The sequence below is a fragment of the Mus caroli genome, unplaced genomic scaffold (genome assembly GCF_978045245.1).
Source record: "Mus caroli unplaced genomic scaffold, Mus_caroli_1 scaffold_7, whole genome shotgun sequence".
NCBI lineage: Eukaryota > Metazoa > Chordata > Mammalia > Rodentia > Muridae > Mus > Mus caroli.
The window spans coordinates 1450361-1475209 of record NW_028227262.1 but is presented as its reverse complement, the minus strand read 5'-3'; the positions used below and the strand labels follow the sequence as shown (position 1 = coordinate 1475209).

General features: G+C 40.2%; 1 protein-coding gene across 2 annotated transcripts in view; it reads left to right on the top strand.

Moving 5' to 3' along the window:
- The window catches only part of Far2 (fatty acyl-CoA reductase 2), a 106294-nt gene extending 82441 nt beyond the window's left edge, over positions 1–23853 (top strand). For both annotated transcript variants that reach the window (XM_021165348.3, XM_085839759.1), the window contains exons 3-12: positions 1415–1590; positions 6133–6312; positions 9669–9846; positions 10184–10228; positions 11167–11285; positions 11941–12008; positions 17562–17733; positions 20250–20379; positions 20753–20880; positions 21942–23853. In XM_021165348.3, coding sequence (XP_021021007.1) covers positions 1415–1590; positions 6133–6312; positions 9669–9846; positions 10184–10228; positions 11167–11285; positions 11941–12008; positions 17562–17733; positions 20250–20379; positions 20753–20880; positions 21942–22104 — 1359 coding nt within the window. In that variant the 3' untranslated portion in view covers positions 22105–23853. The remainder of the gene's footprint in view (positions 1–1414; positions 1591–6132; positions 6313–9668; positions 9847–10183; positions 10229–11166; positions 11286–11940; positions 12009–17561; positions 17734–20249; positions 20380–20752; positions 20881–21941) is intronic.
- Positions 23854–24849: the final 996 nt, after the last annotated feature.

The following is a 24849-nucleotide window of genomic DNA, read 5'->3' as shown; positions in this document are numbered from 1 at the left end:
TGGCTGTGAACTCTTTCAAAAGTGGTACACAGGGTAATGTGTCTGCCCTCCATCCAACTTATGCTCCTCTCCAAAGTTATAGTGTCCCCAGAACTACAAACAAGTTAACAGTGAAGGAAAATTATACTAAAAAGATACAAAGAGGCTCATACAAACTCAGTTACCAAAAGGCAGAAATTGCGAACATTTCACACTAACTCATACGTCTGCTGTTCAGCTAAAAGAATTATCATTGGGATTAAAACTGTTAAAGATCTCTCTCCAAGAGCCAGAATGAATCCAAGACCTTTAACCAACCTTACCAATCCCAGATGCCAAAACAAAGCATTGAAAACAGCCTAACTTCCTAATTGTTTCCAGAACTGAAATGACACCTATTGATGGCCCAGCCGTACCATGAAGAAAATGGAAGCTCAGGTTCAGGCACTTGCTGGCTGCCTGTGGGATTGAGTTCCTTCCTAAGTCATCTTCACCCAGCTCCAAGGATGTCTTTGAATATGCTCTTCCCTGATGCAAATGCAATATGATTTATTTGACTACCTGGACTTTTTTGTGGTTTTGGTTTTGTTTTGTTTTGTTGTTGTTGTTGTTTTGGTTTTGGGTGTTTTGTTTTGAGATAGGGTTTCATGCAGTACAACTTGGCCTCAAACTGGCTAAGTAGAAAAGAATGACCTTGAACTTTAGAGCTGGGATCACCAATGTGCACCACCATGCCTGGTTTTACCCAATGCTGGAGGTGTCAAACGCAGGGTCTTATGCATGGAAGGCAAGCACTCCCTGCCAAGTGAGCCATATCCAAAGCCCAGATTTAATGTTTTATTACACAACCAAAGAGCCTGATACTATGAATCAAGGAGCATACAGTCTTCAGAGTATGGTGACAAAAGAGACCTTCTCTGATATTGCTTTATCAAATTAAAAATCAAAGACTGATCTTGTCTACTCCCAACAGTTCCAGACATTTATCTCCATGGATGCTGTATGAAAATTCCATCTTATCAAAATAGGCTGGACCAAACACCATGACCAAAAAGCAAGTTGGGAGGAAAATGGGTTTATTTGGCTTACACTTCCAGATCATAGTCCATCATTGAAGGAAGTCAGGACAGGAACCTGAAGGCAGGAGTTGATGCAGAAGACATAAAACTGTCTAGCACAGAAGAGACCTTCACCCCTTCATGTCCAAAGCAAAGTTCAAAATATGCACCCAACTGATATTAGACATGGCTTCTTCAGATGTTCCCAGAGTTAGGGTCCAATTTACACCAAACGTGTGAATAAAGTGGAAACAACATTCACAGAAAATTCTTTTATTTCTGTAAAGCAGGTTTTGAGTGCTAAAATAATAGGCACTTATGCAAAGTAGGGCTTTATGGCATTAACAAGGCACTTGGCATGTGGATTTCTGTTTCAGCTGTTTGAGAAAGTCAAAGAAGTCTGTCCAAATGTGCATGAGAAGATCAGACCCATCTCTGCAGACCTCAACCAGCGTGACTTCGCCATCAGCAAGGAAGACATGCAAGAACTTCTGTCCTGCACCAATATTATCTTCCACTGTGCAGCCACAGTGCGCTTTGATGCACATCTGAGGTAAACTCTCCCATCCTCTTATGGCTTATAGCTCTCTCTCTGTCTCTGTCTCTCTGTCTCTGTCTCTCTGTCTCTGTCTCTGTCTCTGTCTCTCTCTCTCTCTCTCTCCCTCTCTCTCTTCCTCTCTCCCTCTCTTTGTGTGTCTGTGTCTGTTTGTCTGTCTGTCTCTCACTCTCTGCCTCTCTCTATGTGTGTGTGTGTCTCTTTCTTTCTCATCTCTCTCTCATCCCGCCACCATGTGTGTGTGTGTGTGTGTGTGTGTGTGTGTATAAGAATTCATAGAATCTGTAAAAATAAGAATCAGAAAAGGAAATAAACCCCACAAAACATACTCCAATGAAAAGTTTAAAAGGAGGGCTGGAGAGTTGGCTCAGTGGTTAAGAGCACTGACTGCTCTTCCAGAGGACCTGAGTTCAAATCCCAGCAACCACATGGTGGCTCACAACCATCTGGAATGAGATCTGATGCCCTCTTCTGGTTTGTCTGAAGACAGCTACAGTGTACTTATATATAATAAATAAATAAATCTTTAAAGAAAAGAAAAGTTTAGAAAGAAACATACAAAGAACCCTCAGGAAGTCTCCATATCCCAGCGTGCAGAAGTGACAGTCTACTATGGTTGCATTCACACTCACTTTTCTGCCTGCTTCCACAGTTATGCAGACATAACTTCAAAGAAAGGGTGTACTGCTGGGAGTATAAGACCCCCAAAGCTGGGCCTCCACTCAAATACCGGGATGAGCTGGCCAGCACCCCAATGACCCAAGAGAAAACCACACCTGATGCAAACTGCAAGAGGTTTTATTATCAGCTAGCTGAGGACAAATTCCTTCTGCCTTGCAGGGCAGGGGAGTTCGACCCTGAGTGGTAACAGTAGGGGGCTTTTAACAGCTAGCTGAGGAATTGGGAGGAGTTGGGAGGAGTTGGGAGGAGAGTTGGGAGGAGTTGGGAGGAGTTGGAAGGAGTTGGGAGGAGTTGGGAGGAGAGTTGGCTAAAGCTCCTTTCTGGCAAGGGGGAAGTGAGCTGCAGCCTCCTCTCTGGCATCTATCTCCATGTCCTTGTAGGTCTTCCTACAATTATAGCATCTCTGGATGTAAGGCACAGAAACAAAAAGGCTTTTTGCTGGCTATAGAGAACAAAGAGCTTCTTTCTGGCTGCATTTTTAGAAATCAGGGAAAACAAGCTTGGGGACTGTCCAGGGGCTTTACCTTCCAGGGAGAAATGCTCTAAGTCGGGGTCCCACAGGAGTGTTCTGTGCCCTATCCAAACTGCAGGAAATGACAGCAGACATGGTATTGCACATTTTAAAAAATGTTTTTGATAATTTGAAAGGTTGGCATGTTTAAATGCTTATTGATAATTTCTTTTGTGAAATGCCTGTTCATCTTGCTTTCTTATTTTGAACTGATTGTGTGTGTGTGTGTGTGTGTGTGTGTGTGTGTGTGTGTGTGTGTGTGATTTCAAGATTACCTGGAAGTGTCCACATATTAACTTTATCTTTTATAACGCTCAGTATATTTCAGGTTACCTTTGTCTTTCTTCTCAGTTGTGTATATTCAGTTTCTTGAATTATTGTTGTAATCTTCCTTTTACATTTAGATACATTTGAAGCATTTTTATGAGTTCATTTATTTATTAATAATTCATTTATTTGGAGACAGGGTCTCTCAACAGAGGCCTAGCTGTCCTTGAACTCACTACATAGAATAGACTGGTCTGGAATTTAGAGATCTGCCTGCCTCTTCCTCCTGAGTACTGGCACTAAAGGTGTGTGTTTCCACACCCAGCTCATTTAACTATGAACACGCATAGTCAGGGAAAATCTACAAACATAGTGAACAGCTTATGTAGACAGTAGATGTCTTTTCTTCTAACAGATGGTTAGTTCTCAAACAATGCTTATCACAGGGGTTGTTTTTTCAATCTATTTGAGACAAAATTCTTGTCTTAACTTACTAAAACTGCTTCTTCCACTGATCAAGCTTTCTCAGATAATATCACACCATTTTAAGAGCTAATTTTGATTAGGACATTAGTATTCAAACGAACCTTTTAAAACAAATACCTTACTTATTCCCATGTGGTTCTACTTATTTAAATCTGGTGTAATTTTCCAAGTTACCTTCATATAGATTCATTTAGAAAAATTTAACATTTTGGAAACACCATTCCTTCCCATTCAATATCCACTTATTCCAATTAATTTACTCATGAAATTGATGGGGTTTTATGTATCCACTAATGACTTCTTTAAGCACAGATGCTCAAACATGTGTGCTTTCAGGTCACTCTATCCTCCAGTTTTCATTGGGATGTAGTAGAACACTACTTTAGTATTTTGCCATAATTTTTAGTAGATGTTTTACTGAATGGATAATCTGCATTCACATTATTTTAGCTTCTTTTGTTTATTTTCTAAATATATCATTTTATAATATTACAGCAGCTTTTGTGACTGGGCTTGCAGTGCTTTGCATCCATTTAGTAACTGGTTTTTATCCAATCATGGGGTAGTTCCTTATAGTAACATCAGGGGCTAACTGGCAATGTCTGAAGGCATCTTTGTTACCCTGACAGGCAGTATTCCTAGCTGTTCCCATTAGTTATGGCTTTGGATAGAACTTGAAATGTGTGATCTTTTATCATTTCATTAGTAAGTTTCTTTATATGGGAGATGAATATAAAATGTCATTTAATTTTGTTCTGAAAGAAAAGAAAGGAAGGAAGGAAAGAAGGAAGGAAGGAAGGAAGGAAGGAAAGAAGGAAGGAAGGAAGGAAGGAAGGAAGGAAGGAAGGAAGGAAGGAAGGAAGGAAGGAAGGAAGGAAGGAGAGATGTCACAGAAGCTGAGCTTGTATACTGTTCTTGCAGGGGCCCCTAGTTTGGTTCCTTGCACCCACCCATATCACATGACTCACAACTGCCTGTAACTCTAGTTTTAGGATATCCAAAGCCTCTGGCCTCTGTGGGTGCTTACATCCAGATGCACACATGCGCAAGTGCACATACTTAACAGTAATGTGTGCATGATGATACAGCTTTTTTTTTTTTTTTTGAAGCAGAACATGGCTGTGCCACCTTTCTTTTATTGTTTTCATCTTCTTATGGCATTTGGACAAAATGTTCTCTATGTAAGACAGAGCTACCTCATAGATAAAATGTTACAAAGAAAGGAAAAGAAAGAATGAAAATCTTTTACACAGACAAACACGTTCAAACAGACACATAGGCACACACACACACACTCATAAGAGCGCGCGCGCACACACACACACACACACACACACACACACACTTTGGTTGAGCCCAATCACCCGTCTCAATCACTCCACAGTGTTCATGCATGCTTATATACATACACATATACCTACACACATACATATAAACAGACATATACACTTGGATAGATGGATGGTCAGAGCTCCCAAAGCCAACAACCTTATTTCTTTTCTCTGACCCTTTTAAGCCTCTTAGACAAAAGTTCTTTAGAAAATTGCCTCAGAGATAAGATGTTACATAAAGTGGGAATTACAGAAGGATGTGGATATTAAGTTCAAAGCAGTGTTTCATTCTATATGCCCAGTATAAGTTCACACAACTGTTTTATATGTCTGTCCTTGTCATAGCACACACCTGTGGCTTCATCCTTGGACATGAATGCTTTTTCTTGAACACAAATTTGTCCAAAATCTATGTCTCTTTTTAGTGTAATTATGAAAGCACATTGCATTTTTGTGTGTGTGTCAAATTGACTATTTTTTTATATTCCTTCTTTTATTTATTTATTTTTAACACTCCAGGTTTTATTCCCCTCCTGGTCCATCCTCCATCTGTTCCATATCCCATACCTCCTCCCCATCCCCTGTCTCCATGAAAGTAGTAGGTTTCCTGGTGCTGGATAAAGCATGTATCCCCTTGAGTGAATTCTGGCCATCTTACTGCGTATACTGAGTTTATATAGCTTTCTACAGTATCAGCTACAGTTTCGAATTTGGCATCAATCCTCATGGCTGGCCTGGATCTTTACAACAACTAACAGTGTTATTTCAAATAACTACTCTTAGTTCCCTCCATGTTATTCATATTTTCCATCTTCTTGAGTTAGATTCTTCATTTGTTGGGTTTTGTTCTTTCAATGGCCACTTATGGAAGCCAGTTAGTAAATCCAAAGGGCCATGTTTTTTGTCTGTTTTAATGATTAGAATCATGTAACCTCTAGACACAGTACTTACAGTGTTTCAGTGACTAGGACTAAGGATCCCACACACCAGGAGCATGTTACGATTTCATGAATCACAGAACTATGAAACCATGGACCATCCTTTTCCTCCTTGTCTCACAATGCGTCTCAGCATCTACCTATTCCTGAAGTAGGTATACTGAAGTCATTGCACATAAACCAGTTAAAAAGCTTGCTACATCAGCTACTGAGGTAAGTACACTCACAATGTGGTATGGCAGTCACTGGAGAAGCTATACTCACAGTGTGGTACACCAGTTATGCTGGGTGTCTTCACTACTTCCTTCTCCTTCATCCTCTCCAGAGAAGCTGTGCAGCTGAATGTCACGGCCACCCAGCAGCTCCTGCTAATGGCCAGCCAGATGCCAAAACTGGAAGCCTTCATCCATATCTCTACTGCCTTTTCCAACTGCAACCTGAGCCACATTGATGAGGTCATCTACCCATGCCCTGTGGAGCCAAGAAAGATCATTGACTCCATGGAGTAAGTTGGATCAGATTAGGGACTGGGCAGCAGCAGCACATAGTGAGGGGTTGGGCAGCAGCCCATGGCTTCCTCTTGGTTTCTCTGGGGTCGCTATTGAAGTTATGAGGTAGGACACTTTGTAAACAAAGTGCTTTGGAAAAATGCTTTACTTTCTCTGCTAGTCCCTTCTTCCAGTAAGAGATATGCCACTGAAGAGGAGGAAGATAGAAATTCGTGTGTGTGTGTGTGTGTGTGTACTAGGAATTGATATATATGAATTGGAGCCAGGGTTTTGTGCATGCTAAGCAAGCACCCTTCCACTGAGCTATATTATCAGCCTTGATACTCCTTAAAGAAAAATCTTGTTAAGTATAGGGTTGCAGAATCACTAGGCTACAACTGTGTTCCTCACTTCTCAGCATCACTAGATAATAGAGTATAAATGATCAGGAGAGAATTTTTTGAGTTGGACTGATAAGGGTCATGGCTGATAACTTGTTATCTGTGTGAAATGTTTTACAGTTGTTTCAGTCTTTCAGAGTCCCCAGGGCCCCTTTTTGTTACTTTTCCTGTTACTCTGACAAAATAACCTAACAAAAGCATCCTATGAGAAAGGGCATATTTGGGTTCAGAGTTCTAGGGCATAGTCTAGCATGACAGAGAAAGCAAGGCTGAAGGAGTAGAAGAGAAGTGGCCACACTGAGTCCACAGTCAGGAAACAAGGAACAGGACTCTTCCTGCTCATCTTGTTATCTTCTGTTCTTGTTTGTTTTATTTGCCCAGGAACCAAGCCCAGGGGCTGGTCCCTCCCACCTAAGAATGGGTCTCCCCACCTTAAGCAACACAGTCAACACAACCGACTAACTACCACAGATCCTACCTTACAGTTGTGATGATGAGCAAACTTATATAAGTCCGTTGCTATGCTGGACGATTACAGGTTTGGGGAAGAATCTAATTCTTCCGACATCCAGCAGAGGATGATCTGTGGATGGATTCTGCTAGGGCAGACTTTCCTACTTTAGCTGAAGTGGTCTCTAATCTGTTGTGTTGCTGTTGATGATGATGATGATATGATGATAAACAAAAAAACCACTTTCTTCATAGGACATTGTTCTAGTCTCAGAAGTTTATTTCTGTTTTCTGCTTCTTATTTTGCTCCAACAACTTGAGCTTTGTGTCTTTTAAACTCTACATTTAAAAATCACACAAAATGACTGTTACATGGTAAATCTGCCAGTATATAACTTCATGCAGTATTGTACTTGTATTTAAAATACACTCCTTTTTAAAAGCTTCAGCTAAATTGGGAGCTCATTCCCTTCATTTCTGTCTCTCTTGCTGATGTTTTTACCTGTCACTTAAAAATACTCAAAATGGAGGCCATTTAGAGGAACTAGTACAAGGGAGCATTTCAAATTACTGGTTCCTCAGGAGAGCTGAAGAAAAGGCACACGTGGTTTGATAATACCCAGGTCCTCGGTTGTTGGGACCGACCTGCGGCTCTCATGTCTGGGTTCGAGCCTGGGAGGCATCTTGGAACTGAAAGAAAAGAGGGAATCTAGGCGGGTAGAGAGAGAAATGGAGCCAAGACAGTATTCTGATCAAGACTCAAATTTTTAATGGCAGACACGCTTTATAAATGAAAGGGGAAGCCCATTCCCGCCAAATCATCCTTGGAGCCCAGCTGCAGGTGACAAATGTCACCTTTCTCAATAGCTTCTGTGGTATTGCAAGGCAGAGTCTCTTGGCTGACTTGGAACTTGCTGATGTGGTTAGTCCAGCTGGACAGTTTGTTTCAAGGAGCTTGTCTCTGCATCCCTGTGCTGGTGTTCCAGATAGGCCGCCAAATTGGCTTATATGTGTTCTGGAGCTCCAACCTCTACTATTCAACACTTGCATGGCCAGTGCTTTATACAAATTTAATATTTAATACAAAATTAATTATCTTGTATTTCTCTGTGTTTGGAGTTGTTTCAATTCTAGGGATTTTCTCTACTTTTCCACATTCAACCCTAAGACATTTATGTGACCATGTTATATTTAGAACTAATAGAATCAAAGAAAACAAAATGAAACCATTATGGACAATCTTTGTATTCTGCCCACTGTCAGGAAGAGTACTTAAAATTCATAGTTATGACTCTGAATAGATTGTACCATCAGATGTAGTGATGTCATAGGAGTTGAAGGATAACTAACTACTAACGTTTCCTACAATTAAAATACTACAGTTATACTTTCTCCTATAAAATCAGAATAAATGTGCTGAACACATCTGCTTAAGGATTGCATGAACATGGCTGGCAAGGACTCCCCACCAAGCCTGATGACTTGCATTCAATCCCCAGAACCCACATGGTAGAAGGAGAGAACTGACTCCCACAAGTTGTCCTCTGTGGCAAATGCACACTCTCCCCCCCACACACACACCAGCATGCACAGAAGATGAATAAATATAATTTTAAAATATTTTTAAAATACTTACACAAACATATTCAGGCTGTCTTAGAATTTTAGATTATATCAACAATTTAACCAAATAGCCCTGCTACCTAAAAGAAGTCCTACATATTTAAATGACAATAATGCTCTCTTAGAGGAATGTCATAAAGATGGGATTATTACAGTGGCTCTGGCACATTTTTATTCAGGCAGATGCTCGGGTAATAGCTATCACCCGTAAGTGGCACAGTGTTCGGTAGCTGTGCTGTTGGTGCTTCTGTAGAGCTCTGGGCTCACTCCAGTTAACACCAGAATCACTGGATGCCTTCAACAGTCTAAGCTAACAGTTGTTAGATTTGATTCTAAACAGATCTTCAGACGGTATCAGGGTATTGTTAAGTCTTGTAGATGCTTTGTTTGTAGAGATACTGAAATTTTAAAAGTTAAAAACTAGAAGTTTAAAACTGGTACAAGATGACTTCACTGGACTATTCTGAATGAGAGGAGCAGCTTAGAGGAGGCGGCCCTGAGCTGGGGGCACAGTACCAGCTTGCTCTGGATACAGGCTTGGCATTCATACACCTCTCAGTGGACACAGTAATGAGACTTAGGATAGAAGCAAAGGTAAGTGTTACATGTGATGCAGCAAATTACATATCCATGGAAATAAGTGTCCGGGTGGGAGGAAGCAGGCTTTTAACTAAGATATATGGAGAAGGAATGGTTTGAACATATGCACTTGTCCTTGTGACCCTGGGATGGTCCTGCCTTCCAGAATTTCAAGCCAGAAGGCAGAAGCTTTGTTTGACTGGCTGTGTTTGTTTTCTCCTTCTCCTATTGTATATTACAATATACAATATTGTATATTACAATATACAATATACAATATACAATTGGATATTACTAGAATTTTTTTTCTCTGCCTTCAGGTGGTTAGATGACTCTATCATTGAAGAGATCACTCCTAAGCTGATTGGGGACCGGCCCAATACCTACACCTACACCAAAGCCTTGGGAGAGATAGTAGTGCAGCAAGAGAGCGGAAACCTGAATGTGGCCATTGTCAGGCCATCCATAGTGGGAGCAACCTGGCAGGAGCCTTTCCCGGTAAGACCAGCAATTCCCTGCTCTGCTTCAAGCTAGGCACCTTAAAAACCAACTTCTGATCCTCCTCCTCCTCTTCTCCCTCCTTCCCCTCCTCCTTCCTTACCCTCTTCTCCTCTTCCTCTTTCCTCATACTCCCCTCTTTTTGCTCTTCATTCCTTCTCCCCCTCTCTTCCTTTCTTCTCTTTTCCTGTTCCTTATGACCAATTAGTATTACAAATGGGTGTGCACATCTGCATATATATGCACACCATACACCCTCCCCCCACATAAACAGACTGAACTGTCCATGGATAACAATTTTCTGAAACATGTGACCAACAGAGATCTTTCTTTCCAGGGTTGGGTTGATAATCTAAATGGACCCAGCGGACTCATTATTGCGGTAAGTACAAAGATGAGAAAGTAACCCCTTGGAATCGAGAAGAGTAACAGAGGCCTTAGTGTTGACTTATGCTTCCTTGATGCAAAAATGTGTGTGGTGATAGAAGGAGCAGCTGACCTAGAGTAACTAACTGGAGGATGAGACAGCAGGAGGTTGCTCTTATCATCAGGACAGAGGCGACTGACATGCTCAGTTGCTATTCAGAAGTTTTACTTTGGAGATGTCTGCACAACAAAAATTTCCTTTTGCTGCCATAAAGTGTAGGTACTTTATTTTCACTGCTTTATTAATGGCTTGAATTTATGCAGCCAATAGGGCATACGGTAAAAAGATTAGCCTCAAGAGCGAGGGACGTTGCTCAGTTTTTGGAGTTCTTGGTTTAGCATACTTGAAGCCCTGAGTTTGGTCCCTAGCACTTTATATACTGAATGTGTGTGGCAGTTCATAGCTGCAATCCTAGACCTCCGAGGAGAGGCAGAAGGACTAGTTCAAGGCCAGCCTGTGCCACATGACACCCTGATTCAAAACAAAACAAACAAAAGTTATCCCAAAGATTATGCAGTCCTTGACACTAAAATAGTCAAGCCTGTGGGCCTGTGGGCACACATTGTTCTCTGACTGCTTTTATTGCTTTCCCCATGACAGTCTAGATGGGGATAAACATCATTTAAACATGGGGCTAGAACTAGTTTTAGTGCACACCAGCACACTGACTCAAATTCCACCCACTCCACATTATATTCTTATTAGGCAAAGAACAGCACATATACACACACATACACATACACACACACATGCATGCACAGAAATGTGCCCATCTACTGATGAATTCTTACAGCAAAAGCAGAAGCCTAGTGACCAACTCCTACACACAGTGGCTAGTCCTGGCTATGACTTTACATCTGGTTTATATTTTATGCTCCATCTCTCCTGAGCAGACTGGGAAAGGATTTCTTCGATCCATAAAAGCGACTCCCATGGCAGTGGCAGATGTGATTCCAGTTGACACAGTTGTTAATCTCACCATAGCAGTAGGATGGTATACTGCAGTTCATAGGTAAGCACATTTACACAAGCCCCTGAGAAATGGGGGCGCTGATATGAGTCACTCTTTCAATCTACAAGACTCCAAAATGATAGGATGTTTGTTCAGTATCTCAGAATTCCCAATGTACCTCCCTCTTTGGACTAACATGTATGAAAACTGATTAATACTTGGTGGGTCATAAAGTAATTTGCCATTAAACAACTTACTATGGAATTTTTGAATAACCAAAAAGGTTTTCTTCCTATTCAGCATCCTAAGATATTAGTTGAAGAAATGACAGCATAGTTTTTATTTTATTGAAATGTTGCTTAGTTGTTGGTAGATGCCAAGAGATAAGAGAGGACATTTTTGGCACAAAGAGAAGGTTGTGTAGGCGTGGTTCTGCTCATACATGATAAGGAGAACGACAATTTTCTTATGTGAACTCAAGCAGATGTGTTCCACAGTATGTGACATGTTGATGTGTATACTTTGTCTTTTCCATTTTTCCTATCAACCCAAAGAAAGAACTGGGCAGTGCTGTGTAGAATGGCAGAATCTGAAAATACTGTGTAGATTGCAAAAGCCCCAGGCACTTTTGAAACCTGTCTCAGTGTAATTTTCCTTTATCTTTCATTAGTTATCAATTTTGTCATATTTATTTAACTTTGATCTTATCTTCCAGGCCTAAGTCAACATTAATCTACCATTCCACATCTGGTAATCTCAATCCCTGTAACTGGTATAAAATGGGTAAGTGCCTTTAACTATGTAAGCGCATAACTATCTGTATTGGTCAGGGGAACACCAGAATGTTTCTTGCAGCCAAGAACACAGTTGGGAAAGAAGCCAAAACAAAACAAAACCATAAAGAGAGAAAAATCTCTGCAAATTGTTAATGTGCTGCAGTTACCTAGGACATATCATGATATAAAAAATGGCTTGTGGGAATATATGATTACATGTATGATTACATGCTTACCCACAGGGCTATATGATTACATGTGTGATTTCATGATTATATGCATAACTGCATACTTACGTGTATGATTGCATGTGTACATATAGGGGTTCATGATGACATGTATGATTTATTACATGTATGATTACATATATGATAACATACTTATTTGTATGAGTACATGCTTACATACAGGGCTATATGATTACATGTATGATTACATGATCACATGCATAATTACATACTTACAACTGTGATTACATGTGTACATATAGGGGTACATGATGACATGTATGATTTATTACATGTATGATTACAAGATTACATGGAATGAAAAGTCTGGCAGGAGGTTTTAAAAAAAAGGTGGCTAAGATAAACAATGCTGGTGGCAATCAGCAGCCCACACACCCGTGCCCATCATGATGGCCTTTCCCTATGCTGCATTTCTAAGAATGCAGATGAACAGTGGCAGATTTAAAAAGGTCACACAACAATCCATTTCAGTTATGGGGCAGTGTATGATAAATCCATTTCTGCAGCTGTCTCCCCCTAACTGTACAGTACCTGTGACCCTAAAAGTGTTGTTGGTAACATATATATCTAGGGATCTGTCTAACCAATCAACCAGTGGTGCACTCCCTTACTGACTAGGGAGTTGGTTTTCTTGCTACAGTCTGAGATTGAAGACTCTCTAGCTGTCTGATACCCATTCAGAACACATACACTGCCATCTGTACTCAAAAAGTTAGAAACACAAAGTTATCTATGATCAAGTTCTTCATAAACCTAGTTATTTACATCACATTTCTAAATCAGAATTGATTTCAAAATAGAAAGATCTGTTTTTGTATCAGTAATGGAAGATATCTAAGATCCCACCCATATAAATGGATATTAACATAAGCAAATAAAATAAACTCAGGCTGGAGAAATGGCCCACAGTTAAGAGCATGTACTGCTCTTGCAGAGGATCCAGTCTGGTTGTCAACACCCAAATCAGTTGACTCAGTTGCCTCAGGGAATATGCATATACCCACACAGAGATACATGCATATATACATGCAACTACAAATAAAATAAGGTCTTTTTCAAAAAGAGCTCAGAGGCTGTAGTTTTTTTAAAATTCTCTTCTCATTTTATGGAACTAGAGATGATTACAGTTAAAAGGACCTTAAAAAGAATCTAAGGTGCTCAACTTATATGAAGCCCAGAAAAATCAAATAAGCTCCTTGGATTCATAAAGGGAGCTGATTGGTCCCTGAAATAAAAATGAAGCCAGGTATCCTGTCTCTCTTCTGTGTGAGTAATCTTTCCACCACTAATTTATAAAATAAAATATAAGTCACCATTAAAGAAAAATAATTAAAGCCAGAGTGTTTGGTTAAAAACCTTAGGCAATGCCAAGGAAACTTCTGTGGTTATAGGAGCTAGTGGTCTCTGCTTTAAGAAACCCATACTACACAAACTCTATTGGCTTGTGTCTTAGTCACTGTTCTATTGCTGTGAAAGGTGCCATGACCAAGGTTGTTCTAAGTGAAGGCATTTAACTGGGGCCTTGCTTACAGTTTCTGAGGCTTAGTCTATAATCATCATGTTGGAGAGAATGGCAGCAAGCAGTGGTAGACATGGAGCCAGAAAAGCAGTTGAGAGTTACATCCTGATCTGTAGGCAGAGAAAGATGGTGAGTGTGCCTTGGCCTGGCCTACACGGGTTTTTGAAACTCAAAGCCCACTTCCAGTGACATACTTCCTCCAATAATGTCACATCTATTCCAACAAGGCCATACCTCCAAATCCTTCTAATCCTTTCAAAAAGTGTTTCTCCTGAGTGGTAAAGCATTCATATATATGAACCAATGGAAGCCATTCTTATTCAAACCATCACATCTTGTCTACATATAAGGGATTAGATCTACTTGCTCAAGATCCTTGGAAATGAATTTAAAGACCTAATCATAGCAGAAGGTTAAAGAAGGCATGAATTCCCAGTGACACATATCCCCTTTCTGTGTTACAACAGTAACTTACTCTACTTGCTTCAGGGATACCATCTGAGCAATGCTGCCGAACAGCCAGACGCTACAGCTTGTTGTATGATACGCTGTAACTTGAGAAATTCCTTCCCAGAGATGATAAACACTGTACATACATGCTTACACCCCCTCACACCACAATAGATATACGTAGGTGGTCATGTGCTTCATCCAGTGCCAAGCCTCTATACAAGAAGCTTCATACAGCACATTAGGATGTCATTATTCACAAATTTAAGGTTGATTAGTTTGAAATTCATTTATGCCTCACAAGAGAGCTATTAGAAGTGATCCAAATGCTTCTAGCTGGAATCACTAGTAAAGTCACCATGGGCTGAACATTTGTAGTGTCAAGTGTCATGCAGAATAACTGACAGCTGGATGGGTAGACATGTAATATCCATTCAGTTGTCTCTAATGCCCTCAAGGAAAAAAGTTCACTTCATATAGTTCTTAAACAATTATCAGATTTATATCTAGGAGCTAAGAGATGTATACATTTTGTTAATAATTAATGGTATCTTTATAAAGAAATACATTTTCAAATGGTTACTGGGAAGATATGAAATTGACTAGTACATTGATCTTATAGCCAGATAAACGATCACAGGTTAATTATTTCCAAGTCTGAACATCTAAAATGATCTTTAAAATTCTGTTTTAGTGACATGAGACCATGGTGAAACAACCAAAGAGTCAAGATAGTCTTAGGAAATAGAAATTACTGTGCATTACTGAGACACTCTTTCATTCAGTTCAAAAGTATCACTTAGCACCAATTGCCTGCCAGCCACTTCTCAAGGTCTGTGTAGGGACAAAGGCAAGATTATACATCAGATATGGTTAAGTGCTTGAAAAAAAACAGTCTGAGGTAAGAAGGGTGATTTCTTATGTGGATGCCAAGGAAACCGCTTGTAATGTGACATCTCGGCAGAGATCTGAGGTAAGTGAGAGCTTGTCAGGAGATAGCTAGCTGAAAGATGTATCATAGGCTGAAGAAAACATCAGAACAGTAGCTCTTTACTCAAGAACAGGAAGAACATCTTGCCTTGAGCAGCAACTAGAGGTAAATGGTAGAAAATGAACCCAGAAGGATGGGTGCAGGAGTGAGGATCAGGCAGATCCTGCAAGGCCTTATCCATTTTCCATAACATTTTCTCTCTGTGTGAGAAGATACAGATGCTAAAAGGTCTTGCCAACTGGACTAAGGGTTTTTATTCCCTCCAAATAAGAGAGTCTATCAGGGGTTCTGTAAAATGAAGAAACATTCTGAGTAGCATTTTCAAAGATTCACCCTAGCTGCTGTATGGAGATCAGACTACTGGGGCACAAGAGCCACAGCAGAGTCCAATGGTGATTCTGTTCCAATATACAAGCTACAGGGACAGCTCCTACCTATGACAACAGTGAAAATGGTGAAGCTGGATACTTTTCAAGGGGAAGGCCAATTATTTTGTTGCTCAGTGTTATAAGAGTTGTTGAACAAAGAAGAGGATCAAGACGGCTCCAGTGGTTTTGGTTGACTTACTGAAAAAGGAAAAGAAAGAATTATCATTTAAAGGTGCTGTAAAATGTGTCTGGGAAGGGCAGGAAATATCAAGAGGTCAACTTTATAGTTGTTAAATGTGAATATTCACTACATATGTTGCCTCGATAAAACATATTGACCATAAACAACTTAGATGAAGGAGGGATTTGTTTACAATCTAGGTTGCAGTCCATCACTTGAGGCAGGAACTCAAGCAGAAACTTGAAGGCAGGCCTGGTTGCTCTTCTACACAGCATTACTTCTGAGCAAGCAACTGATTCACAGTCAGTAGGAACAATGCTTGCTCATCTGCACAGGCTATGGTTTAGCTTTCTGATAGAGCCCAAGACTGCTTGCTCAGGTATCTAGGGCTGTGAAGAGATTCCATGACCACAGCTAAATACACATTTAATTGGGCCTTGGTTACAGTTTTAGAGGTTTAGTCCTTGCAGAAAGCATGACAGCATGCAAGCAGGCATAGTGCTGGAGAAGGGAGCTGAGAGTTGTACATACGGATCTGTGTGCAGCAGGAAGAGGAGGAAGAAGCACTGAACCTGGCTTGGGCTTTTGAAACCTGAAATCCTACCCACAATGAAACACTTCTTCCAACAAAGAGCTATATCCAATCCAACAAGGCCACACCTATTATTTCTCAAGTAGTACCACTCCCTAATGACTAAGCATTCAAATATATGAGCCAATAGAGGCCATTTTTACTCAAACCACCATAGGAGAGATGGTGCTACCCACAGTGGGCTGAGCCATCCTCTATCCAATTAAAAAAAAAAAAATCAAGAAAATACCCTAAAAACATGCCCATAGGCCAGTCTGATCCAGACCATTAGTCAATTGATCCAGACAGTTTTTCAATTAACGTTCTCCTCTTTGAATTAAAACTAACCAAAAACATGGATATGTGACATGTTGATTTCTTGGGGGTATCTGTTAAAAGATGGCAATAATCAAATTACCACAATAACTGATAACTTCATCATAACTGAATAATTAACTGCATTGTTTGAAAAGATTCAATTAAGTTAAAATTGAATTTAAATGAATGTTTTCAAAGAGACCATTATATCTACAAATATTAAAAATAACCTACTCTAAATAATATAAAAATGAAGACAATTATGAAATCTCTGTGGTACATTAAGTGAACCACCCAAGGAAATCCATCTTTATACTTTTATGCAAACTTCTGTTAAGAACATGTAACCTTAAGAAAAGCAACTGTCAAAAACTTTCCTGATAAAACTTTCAAAAAACTTTGCAAGGGATCCTCCCAGCCTCAGTCGAAGGCCTTTCAGAGTAGACTCTCCAGAACTAAACAGATATACATCCTTTTCAATAGCCTGTGCTCATGTTGAATAAGAAATTTCCTCAATTATTTGAGAGTAAATGTTTTAAGAAAAGTTCCAGCATAGTAGTGCATGCCTTTAATCTCAGCATTTGGGAGGCAGAGACAAGAGGATCTCTGAGTTCAAGGTAGCCCAGTCTACATAGTGAGTTTCAGGACAATCACAGCTGTATACTGAGACCCTGTCTCAATCCCCCACCCATAAATAAATAAATAAATAAATAAATAAATAAATAAATAAATACATTCTCAGTGCAGTCACATTGCTTAACTGTGCAGGTATTTACCTGCATAAACATCTTCATGGTCTCAGAAAGATTCTTGATGCTATACAGCAAACACAGTCTGTCCTTCTGTACTGCAGATAGCTTGAAGATGATCGACTTACAGTCTCTGAGATTTAGCACTTCCTCTTTTTGTTCCAGGATTACAGGTCTTGGCAACCATCGAAAAGATCCCATTTGAGAGTGCTTTCAGAAGGCCAAATGCTGACTTCACCACCAACAATTTCACCACCCATTACTGGAACACCGTCAGCCACTGGGTCCCAGCCATCATCTATGACTTCTATCTGAGGCTTACTGGAAGGAAACCCAGGTGAGAAATTGAGGCAATGGTTTTAAGATGATCAGTGCATGGAAGCCAAAGTCCTTAATCCTCTATGCAGCTGAGGATTGAAGAAAAGTCTCTGTCACACACACACACAAATGCATACACATTCACACAAATGCACATATATACATACACAAGACACATACATATTTACACAATCATACAAACACACACAAACAAAGACAATGATGGCACCAGCCTCACTCACTGCTTGTTGTGTGGCCATCCTGGGGCAAGAACTAAGGATGGTCCCATTTCCATCTTCGCTTCATGGCTAACATCTCTGCCATTGAAAGGGAAGCTAAGGGCAGAATCTGCATAGTCTAGCACAGTAGTTCTCAACCTGTGGGTCACAATAGAGATTCAAAACTCATAACAGCAGCAAAACTGTAGTTATGAACTAACAACAAAATAATTTTATGGTTGGTGGTGAGGGAATACCACAACACGAACTGTATTAAAGGATTGGGCTTTAGGAAGGTTGAGAACTACTGGTCTAACAGGAAGTGACCAAGGAAGGAAGTACAGAAAACCATCTCACAGCCCCTACTACAAACTAGGTTCACTGACTGACACATACAGCAATGGAAAAAAAACAGAGGGACAAGGTGCCAAGCAAAGGCAGCTCTGTCACCACCCAACAGTGATAAAGCACACCTCCTGCTACCTCCACAACACATTCAACAGGAGGAGACTCCTAGAAGCACAGTCCAAACAGGAATAGGACTGGCCTCTGAGCAGCCCCTTTCTGAAGCAGGAGGCCTTTCCAACACATCCAGCACTTCCAGGGATTGCACATAAAACAACAGCAACACAAAGGACGTGTGGCTCACCTACCTTCTTTCACCCACATAAGGAAGCATTGTGATTGTGTAAGAAACATCTGTGTGAATTTTTCCCAGTATAGATAGGAGAAGAAAAACAGAAGAAGAAATTCTAGATGCCTGGATAAAGCAAGGTTTGGTGAATAAAAGAGAAACATTAAACAATAAAAAAAAATCAATACACATTTTGTTTGGAAGAAACTAAACCATACTGGATTGGACAATGAGTTGTTTTGTTTCTGTGATATAATTATTTTAAATAATCTTTCATTTTTTATATTTATTTATTGTACTATTTATTGTAGTATTTATTGTAGTATTTATTATACTATTGTTGCACAGGAGCAGAGATTAGAGGGCACCTTGTAGGGAGGTTAATTTTCTCTACCATGTGTGTTCTGAACGCAGATTGAACCCAGGTTGTTAAACTTGACAGAAAGCCCCTTTACCCATAGAACCATCTATTACTGGCCCCATAATAATCCTTTTATGGCTTTTTATAAGGCCAGTCACTGTAGGATCTGACATTGTGAAGTCAGGAGCCAGGATTAAAATCTTGGCTTCACTAATTTAGCCATGAGTCATAAATATACTCTTTCTAAATTCTAACTCTTCTACAAAAATGGGATAGAAAACATATGTATTTGACATAAAAGTGCATAGAATATAATAATCACTGTTGTGACTAAGTTCTGAGTTTTTCTTTACATGTTTTGTGTTTTATGTACAAAAGTCCTCTACCTAAGAATAACATTTTTGTTGTTTTTCTAAAAATAAATAATCCTTGGACAGTAACACACTATACAACTACTGTTCCTAGACTATTTAAATCTACTTCTCAAACAAGATATTTCCCATGAAATTCTCTCAATAGTTGATGGGAACTTGAACAAAGAATAAGACCAAATTCCCAGTGCATCACAATATGTAACAGAATTGACTATACTCCAGTAACAAGCTGAAGTTTTTATACTAAGACCTGAGGTCCTATTTTTAGTTTTACAAATTTTAAGAACATGTAATAAAAAGAAATTAGCTTTCTAAAGGTCTGACTCAAAATCAAAACCAAACAAAAACTGTAATCCTTTCAAGCCAGTAACTAGCTTAGTTTTGCAATGTCTGATGAGAGAGAGGTGGGTGCTTGGGAAGATGTAAATGTCTGATAGACGCTGTTAGGTTCATTCTCTCTCAGTTATTTAACAGAATTAAAGTGAAAAGTGAGGAGAAGAAATAAGTATTCTAACTTCCACAGAAACTTATAAACCCTTCTCGTACCGACCACAAGTGTATTTTAGCGAGAGTTAGATTCACTGCTGGGACTCACAGGAAGGAGGTATAAGGTACTTTATAAAAGATAAACATGAAGCTTGATAATAGAAATTGTTATTGTTGTAAACTAGCCAAAAGAGGGAAGTGATCCGGAAGCTCAAAAAATAATTCTGAAAACTTGGAGGAAAGAGAGATACATTTTTTGTTTTGTTCTCTAGACAGTTTTACTGGACTTGACTTCACTGAGTAGTCCAGGCTGGTCTTCCTGCCTTGGCCTCCTGGGAGCTGGTGTCACTGCCAGGAGTCCACCAGCACTTGTACTTAATGATACTCAGCCACCCTGCCCTGTGCAAGAAGAGTTAGCAGGCAGGATACAGGGCACCAGCTCCTAACTGGTCTTTCCCTCAGAATGCTGAAGCTCATGAACCGGCTGCTAAAAACCATTTCCATGCTGGAGTATTTCATCAACCACAGTTGGGAATGGAGCACAAACAACACGGAGATGCTTCTGTCAGAGCTCAGTCCTGAAGACCAGAGAGTGAGTATGACTCTGACTCCAGAGCACAATGGGAACTCAATTATGTGACCAGATGATAGGGGAGTGTTAGGTATACAGACAGGATTTTTTTCCTCCTAAGAAAACCACACAATAATGTCAGCACTCACAGGAAACAAGCTCAGTGCAGCTAAGAGACCTTGTCTGTGAATTATGATTGGACCATCATTGCAGTGTGGCCTGCTTGGTTTAACAGTGGCAGGGAGGTGGGGACAGCTGGGTGCCTGAGGCTCACTGGCCAGCAACTCTAGCCATATTGACATATTAATAAGCTCCATGAGCTCCGGGTAACCACAATGGACAAGGTGACTTTCTGGCAGTGCAATGCTGGCAGTCTATATCTCTTGCTTTGCAGGTATTCAACTTTGATGTGCGTCAGTTGAACTGGCTCGAATACATTGAAAATTACGTTTTGGGGGTTAAGAAGTATCTACTAAAAGAGGATCTGGCAGGTATCCCCAAAGCAAAGCAACACCTAAGAAGGTAGGCACACTCATTGGTATCCATCTGTGAGGTTCTACTGCTGACTAACTTTATACTAGAACGTGTATGAATTAAATTACTCAGCATTTATGCAGCAGCTATTATGAGGCTAGATTCACATTTCTTGAGCATTACAGACCCTGCATTCCATACTATCCTATAATATATGTTAACTTAGACCTTACTCCTGAGGTCTTTTTGTTATCCCATTAACCCAGAAGTATTTAGGGCACAACAACAACAACAACAACAAAATATTTTCATAGAAACAAATACTAGAGCCAGGCTTGAGCCCAAGTTTGTTTGTTCTTGTGCACCTTACCACAGTATGACCTTAGGGGTACCAAAGGGCAGACCATGCTACGTAACTTGGAAAAATCATGTAATTACTCTTCGATTCCTACAGCTCCTTCCTATTTTAGTCAAAATTCCTGACAAATAAGTTAAGAGTATTTGGGTCATGATTCCTGCAAAAACTAACAGTCTGTAGTGCAGATGGTAAAAATGAACAGACAGACCACTAAAAGGAAGGACACTTGAAAAGCAGGTTTCAAAGTTCACTATCTACCCTCCAGCCAATAAGACAGTGATCATTCTAAAACTGTTTGTGCATGGTGTGGGTGTGCATGCCATAGTGCCTGTGGAGTCAAATTCACTCCTTTGACCCTTACATGGGTTCCAACTTGAGTTCCAGGCTTGCTCCAAAAGTGCACTTACCCACTTAGCAGTCTCACTGGCCAGAGAGGGTTTTCAATATTGAAAAGACCAAAAGTGGATTTTGAAAATATTACTTTCATCCATGAATAACAATTGCAAAAAAAAAAAAAAAAAAAAAAAGCTTCAGAGAAGCAGGGGGAAGAGTAACAAGCTTTGAAAATATGAGGGAAACATGGTAATTCAAGAATAGGAAACAAAAGACATAAAAACCAAGAGCGTCAAGCCATGCCATGGGCTCTGAGAACTTGGTATTTGCTGGTCACAGACAGTTACACTTTTGTGCTTTGGGTAACATAGCTGGATGCAGGTGCTGTTTTAACCGTGCATTTGTCTCTGTCCCTCAGGCTCCGGAACATTCACTACCTCTTTAACACTGCCCTGTTTCTTATCATCTGGCGTCTCCTCATTGCAAGGTCTCAGATGGCTCGGAACGTCTGGTTCTTCATTGTAAGCTTCTGTTACAAGTTCATCTCCTACTTTCGGGCCTCCAGCACACTCAAGGTCTAAGAACATTATACCAGCCCATCATCTGGAACCTCAGATACCTCTAAGGCAGTAAACTGGGTCTTAAGCTAGAAAGTAACAAGAAGCACTCCCAAGCTTCCAGTCGAAGTTGCCATTCCATCTTCTTCCCTATTCTTTGTGTTTGTGTGTGTGTGTGTGTGTGTGTGTGTGTGTGTGTGTATGTGTGTGCGCGTGTGGGAATGCTTGTTTGGTGTTTTGTTTTTGGTTTTGGTTCAGTGAGGAAAGTCTGCCTCTAACTGCATACATTTACAGAAACGTAACTTCCAGATTATATCCTGACACCACCACTCTACACTATCACACAGGAAGCATGAAAGCACTCCTTTTCCTTTATTTAGCTACTTCCCTACAAAACTAATTTCAACTCACTAAGGATGGAAGAACATGAGGCAGAAGCCTAAGGCTAGAGAAAGGCAGCACCAAGCAGGGAAGCATGCTCAGTCCAAGCCAAGAGCTTCCAACCATTGTGAACTGCGCAGCTCAACCTCCTCACAATACAACACAAGTAGCCTTCTGTGTTAAACACTACAGTCCTGGTTGAATCGAGGGGAAGTAGGCTCATGCCTATCCTGTTTCTCACCTCTGTCCCCAGCTTAATGCTAAAAGGAACAAATGGTGTAGATGAGTACACACCAAATGAGAACGCAATCATACATGCACCAGGGAGTCTTGTGTATTTCACTTATAACATGATTTGGACATCCCTTATTCTTCGTTTTTCATCACCATTGTTCTGAAAGCTTCAAGTCCTCTTCTTACTTAATGACGTTGCCAAAGCCCTTCTACTTAAGTGTTTCACTCAGGCCTCAGTCAGAAAGGATGATGGGGAGGGTGACGTTCCTAGACTAGAACCATGAAAACCCTCCTGACCTTTACCAGTGAGGGAAGCAAAACTTCAAATAAAATGTGAAGTTCTAGTTTCTGTCTTCATGCGTGGAGTTGGGGGGAGCACACCCCTGGTCACCCCAGGCCCTTGTACCTCAGTCAACCCAGTCACACACCTTAGTTAACTCTACAATGTACAGTGGTCAAAACAACGAAGCGTAAAGCTGTTTGCTTAAGCATTTTAAATACAAATAGAAACCTTTAAACAGTCACAAATTCTCATACCCATAAGATGGCACCCAGTTTTGCTCATATTTGAGATGAGGGCATCCTGGACTGCAGGATCTCTGCATGGTAACAATGAAATAGTCAAATAAAAGTAAAGTCCACACAAATCATTGAAAACTGCACACAAGCAGCTAACATGTGTATGCTTATATTCTGATGGCTGATGGCTGAAGTGTGGCCAGTACCGAGATCTCCTCAGAACCATGAAGAATATGTTGGGAAAACCCTTTCTGGCACAGTTTCTGCAAGTTTGATTAAGGTCAGTGACTACTGTTCAGGCAGAAAACTCAACTCTGAAATAAAGTACCTGTGGGTTTCCCCATGTGAGACATCTGCAAGACTTCTGAGTTACATGAAAGACACCAGCTAAGGATACAGTAATAGGAACTCAACAGGCAGGAAGAGACCAACAGGACAGTTCTAAAGATTTACTACCTTTTGACCATTGTATCATCAATCCAAAATCTCCAGCGACTGAGTTTGAACTTCAGATTAAATAAAACTCTGAATTACTACTAGCTTTTGTCGTCAGTGTTATTTAACTGCTGATCAGTTCCCACAGCCTGTCTTCAGAAAACCAAAACCAAAACAAAACAAAACAGGCAATCCTCTCCAAACTCTCAACCAAATAAAATCACAGGAATAAATATTAGTGGTATTTATACACAAGTTACATACACATGGATTCCATTTTTTCTTGCAACATTAACCGGGTTGTGTTTGAGTATTCTGTGGGATCTAACATATGGCACAAATTTATCTTGCAATGCTTAAACAGGAAAAGTAGGTAACTGTATGAATGAAGTCCCCACCATTGAAAAATCTACACCAGAACCAGTTAACTACACAAATCATTATACACAATAGGAAAAAGTTATCTACTTGGGTGAAGTTAAAATTTAAAAAGTACATGCTTTAAAACAAGTCCTGGCAAAAGGGTTGAATATAACCAGTGTCTTTTATACATGTGGGAAAAATGCCAACAAGAACCATTATGGTTTATGCTATTAATATAGGCTAATGAAAATATACTAAGAGGAAGTTTTTCGAGGCAGGGTTTCTCTGTATAGCCCTGGCTGTCCTGGAACTCACTCTGTAGATCAGGCTGGCCTCCAACTCAGAAATCCGCCCGCCTCTGCCTCCCGAGTGCTGGGATTAAAGGCGTGTGCCACCATGCCTGGCAGAGGAAGACTTGATAACATGTACCATACTAGATACAGTGATCAGAGAGTCACTAAGACAACTAATACTAATACATACCTTAGAAAAGCACTTCCCATACACTGAGTACTTCTAACTCATTTAAATAATTTAGAATAATGAGGTAAAGAACTTCCAAATAGTTATTTGTCTTAGCCACTGTTCTATTGATATGAAGCATGACTGATGACCAAGGCAACTCTCAAAGTATTTAATGCTTCCTTTTATGCTTAAGAGTTTCAGAGGCTTACTCTTTTATCATCATGGCAGGGCACATGGTGCAGGAGCTGTAGAAGCTACATCCTGATCTGCTGAGACAGAGCGGGCCTGGATAGGCTTCTGAAACCTTGAAGCTCACCACCACTCATATGCTTTTTCCAACAAGACCATACCTTCTAATCTCTTCAAACAGTT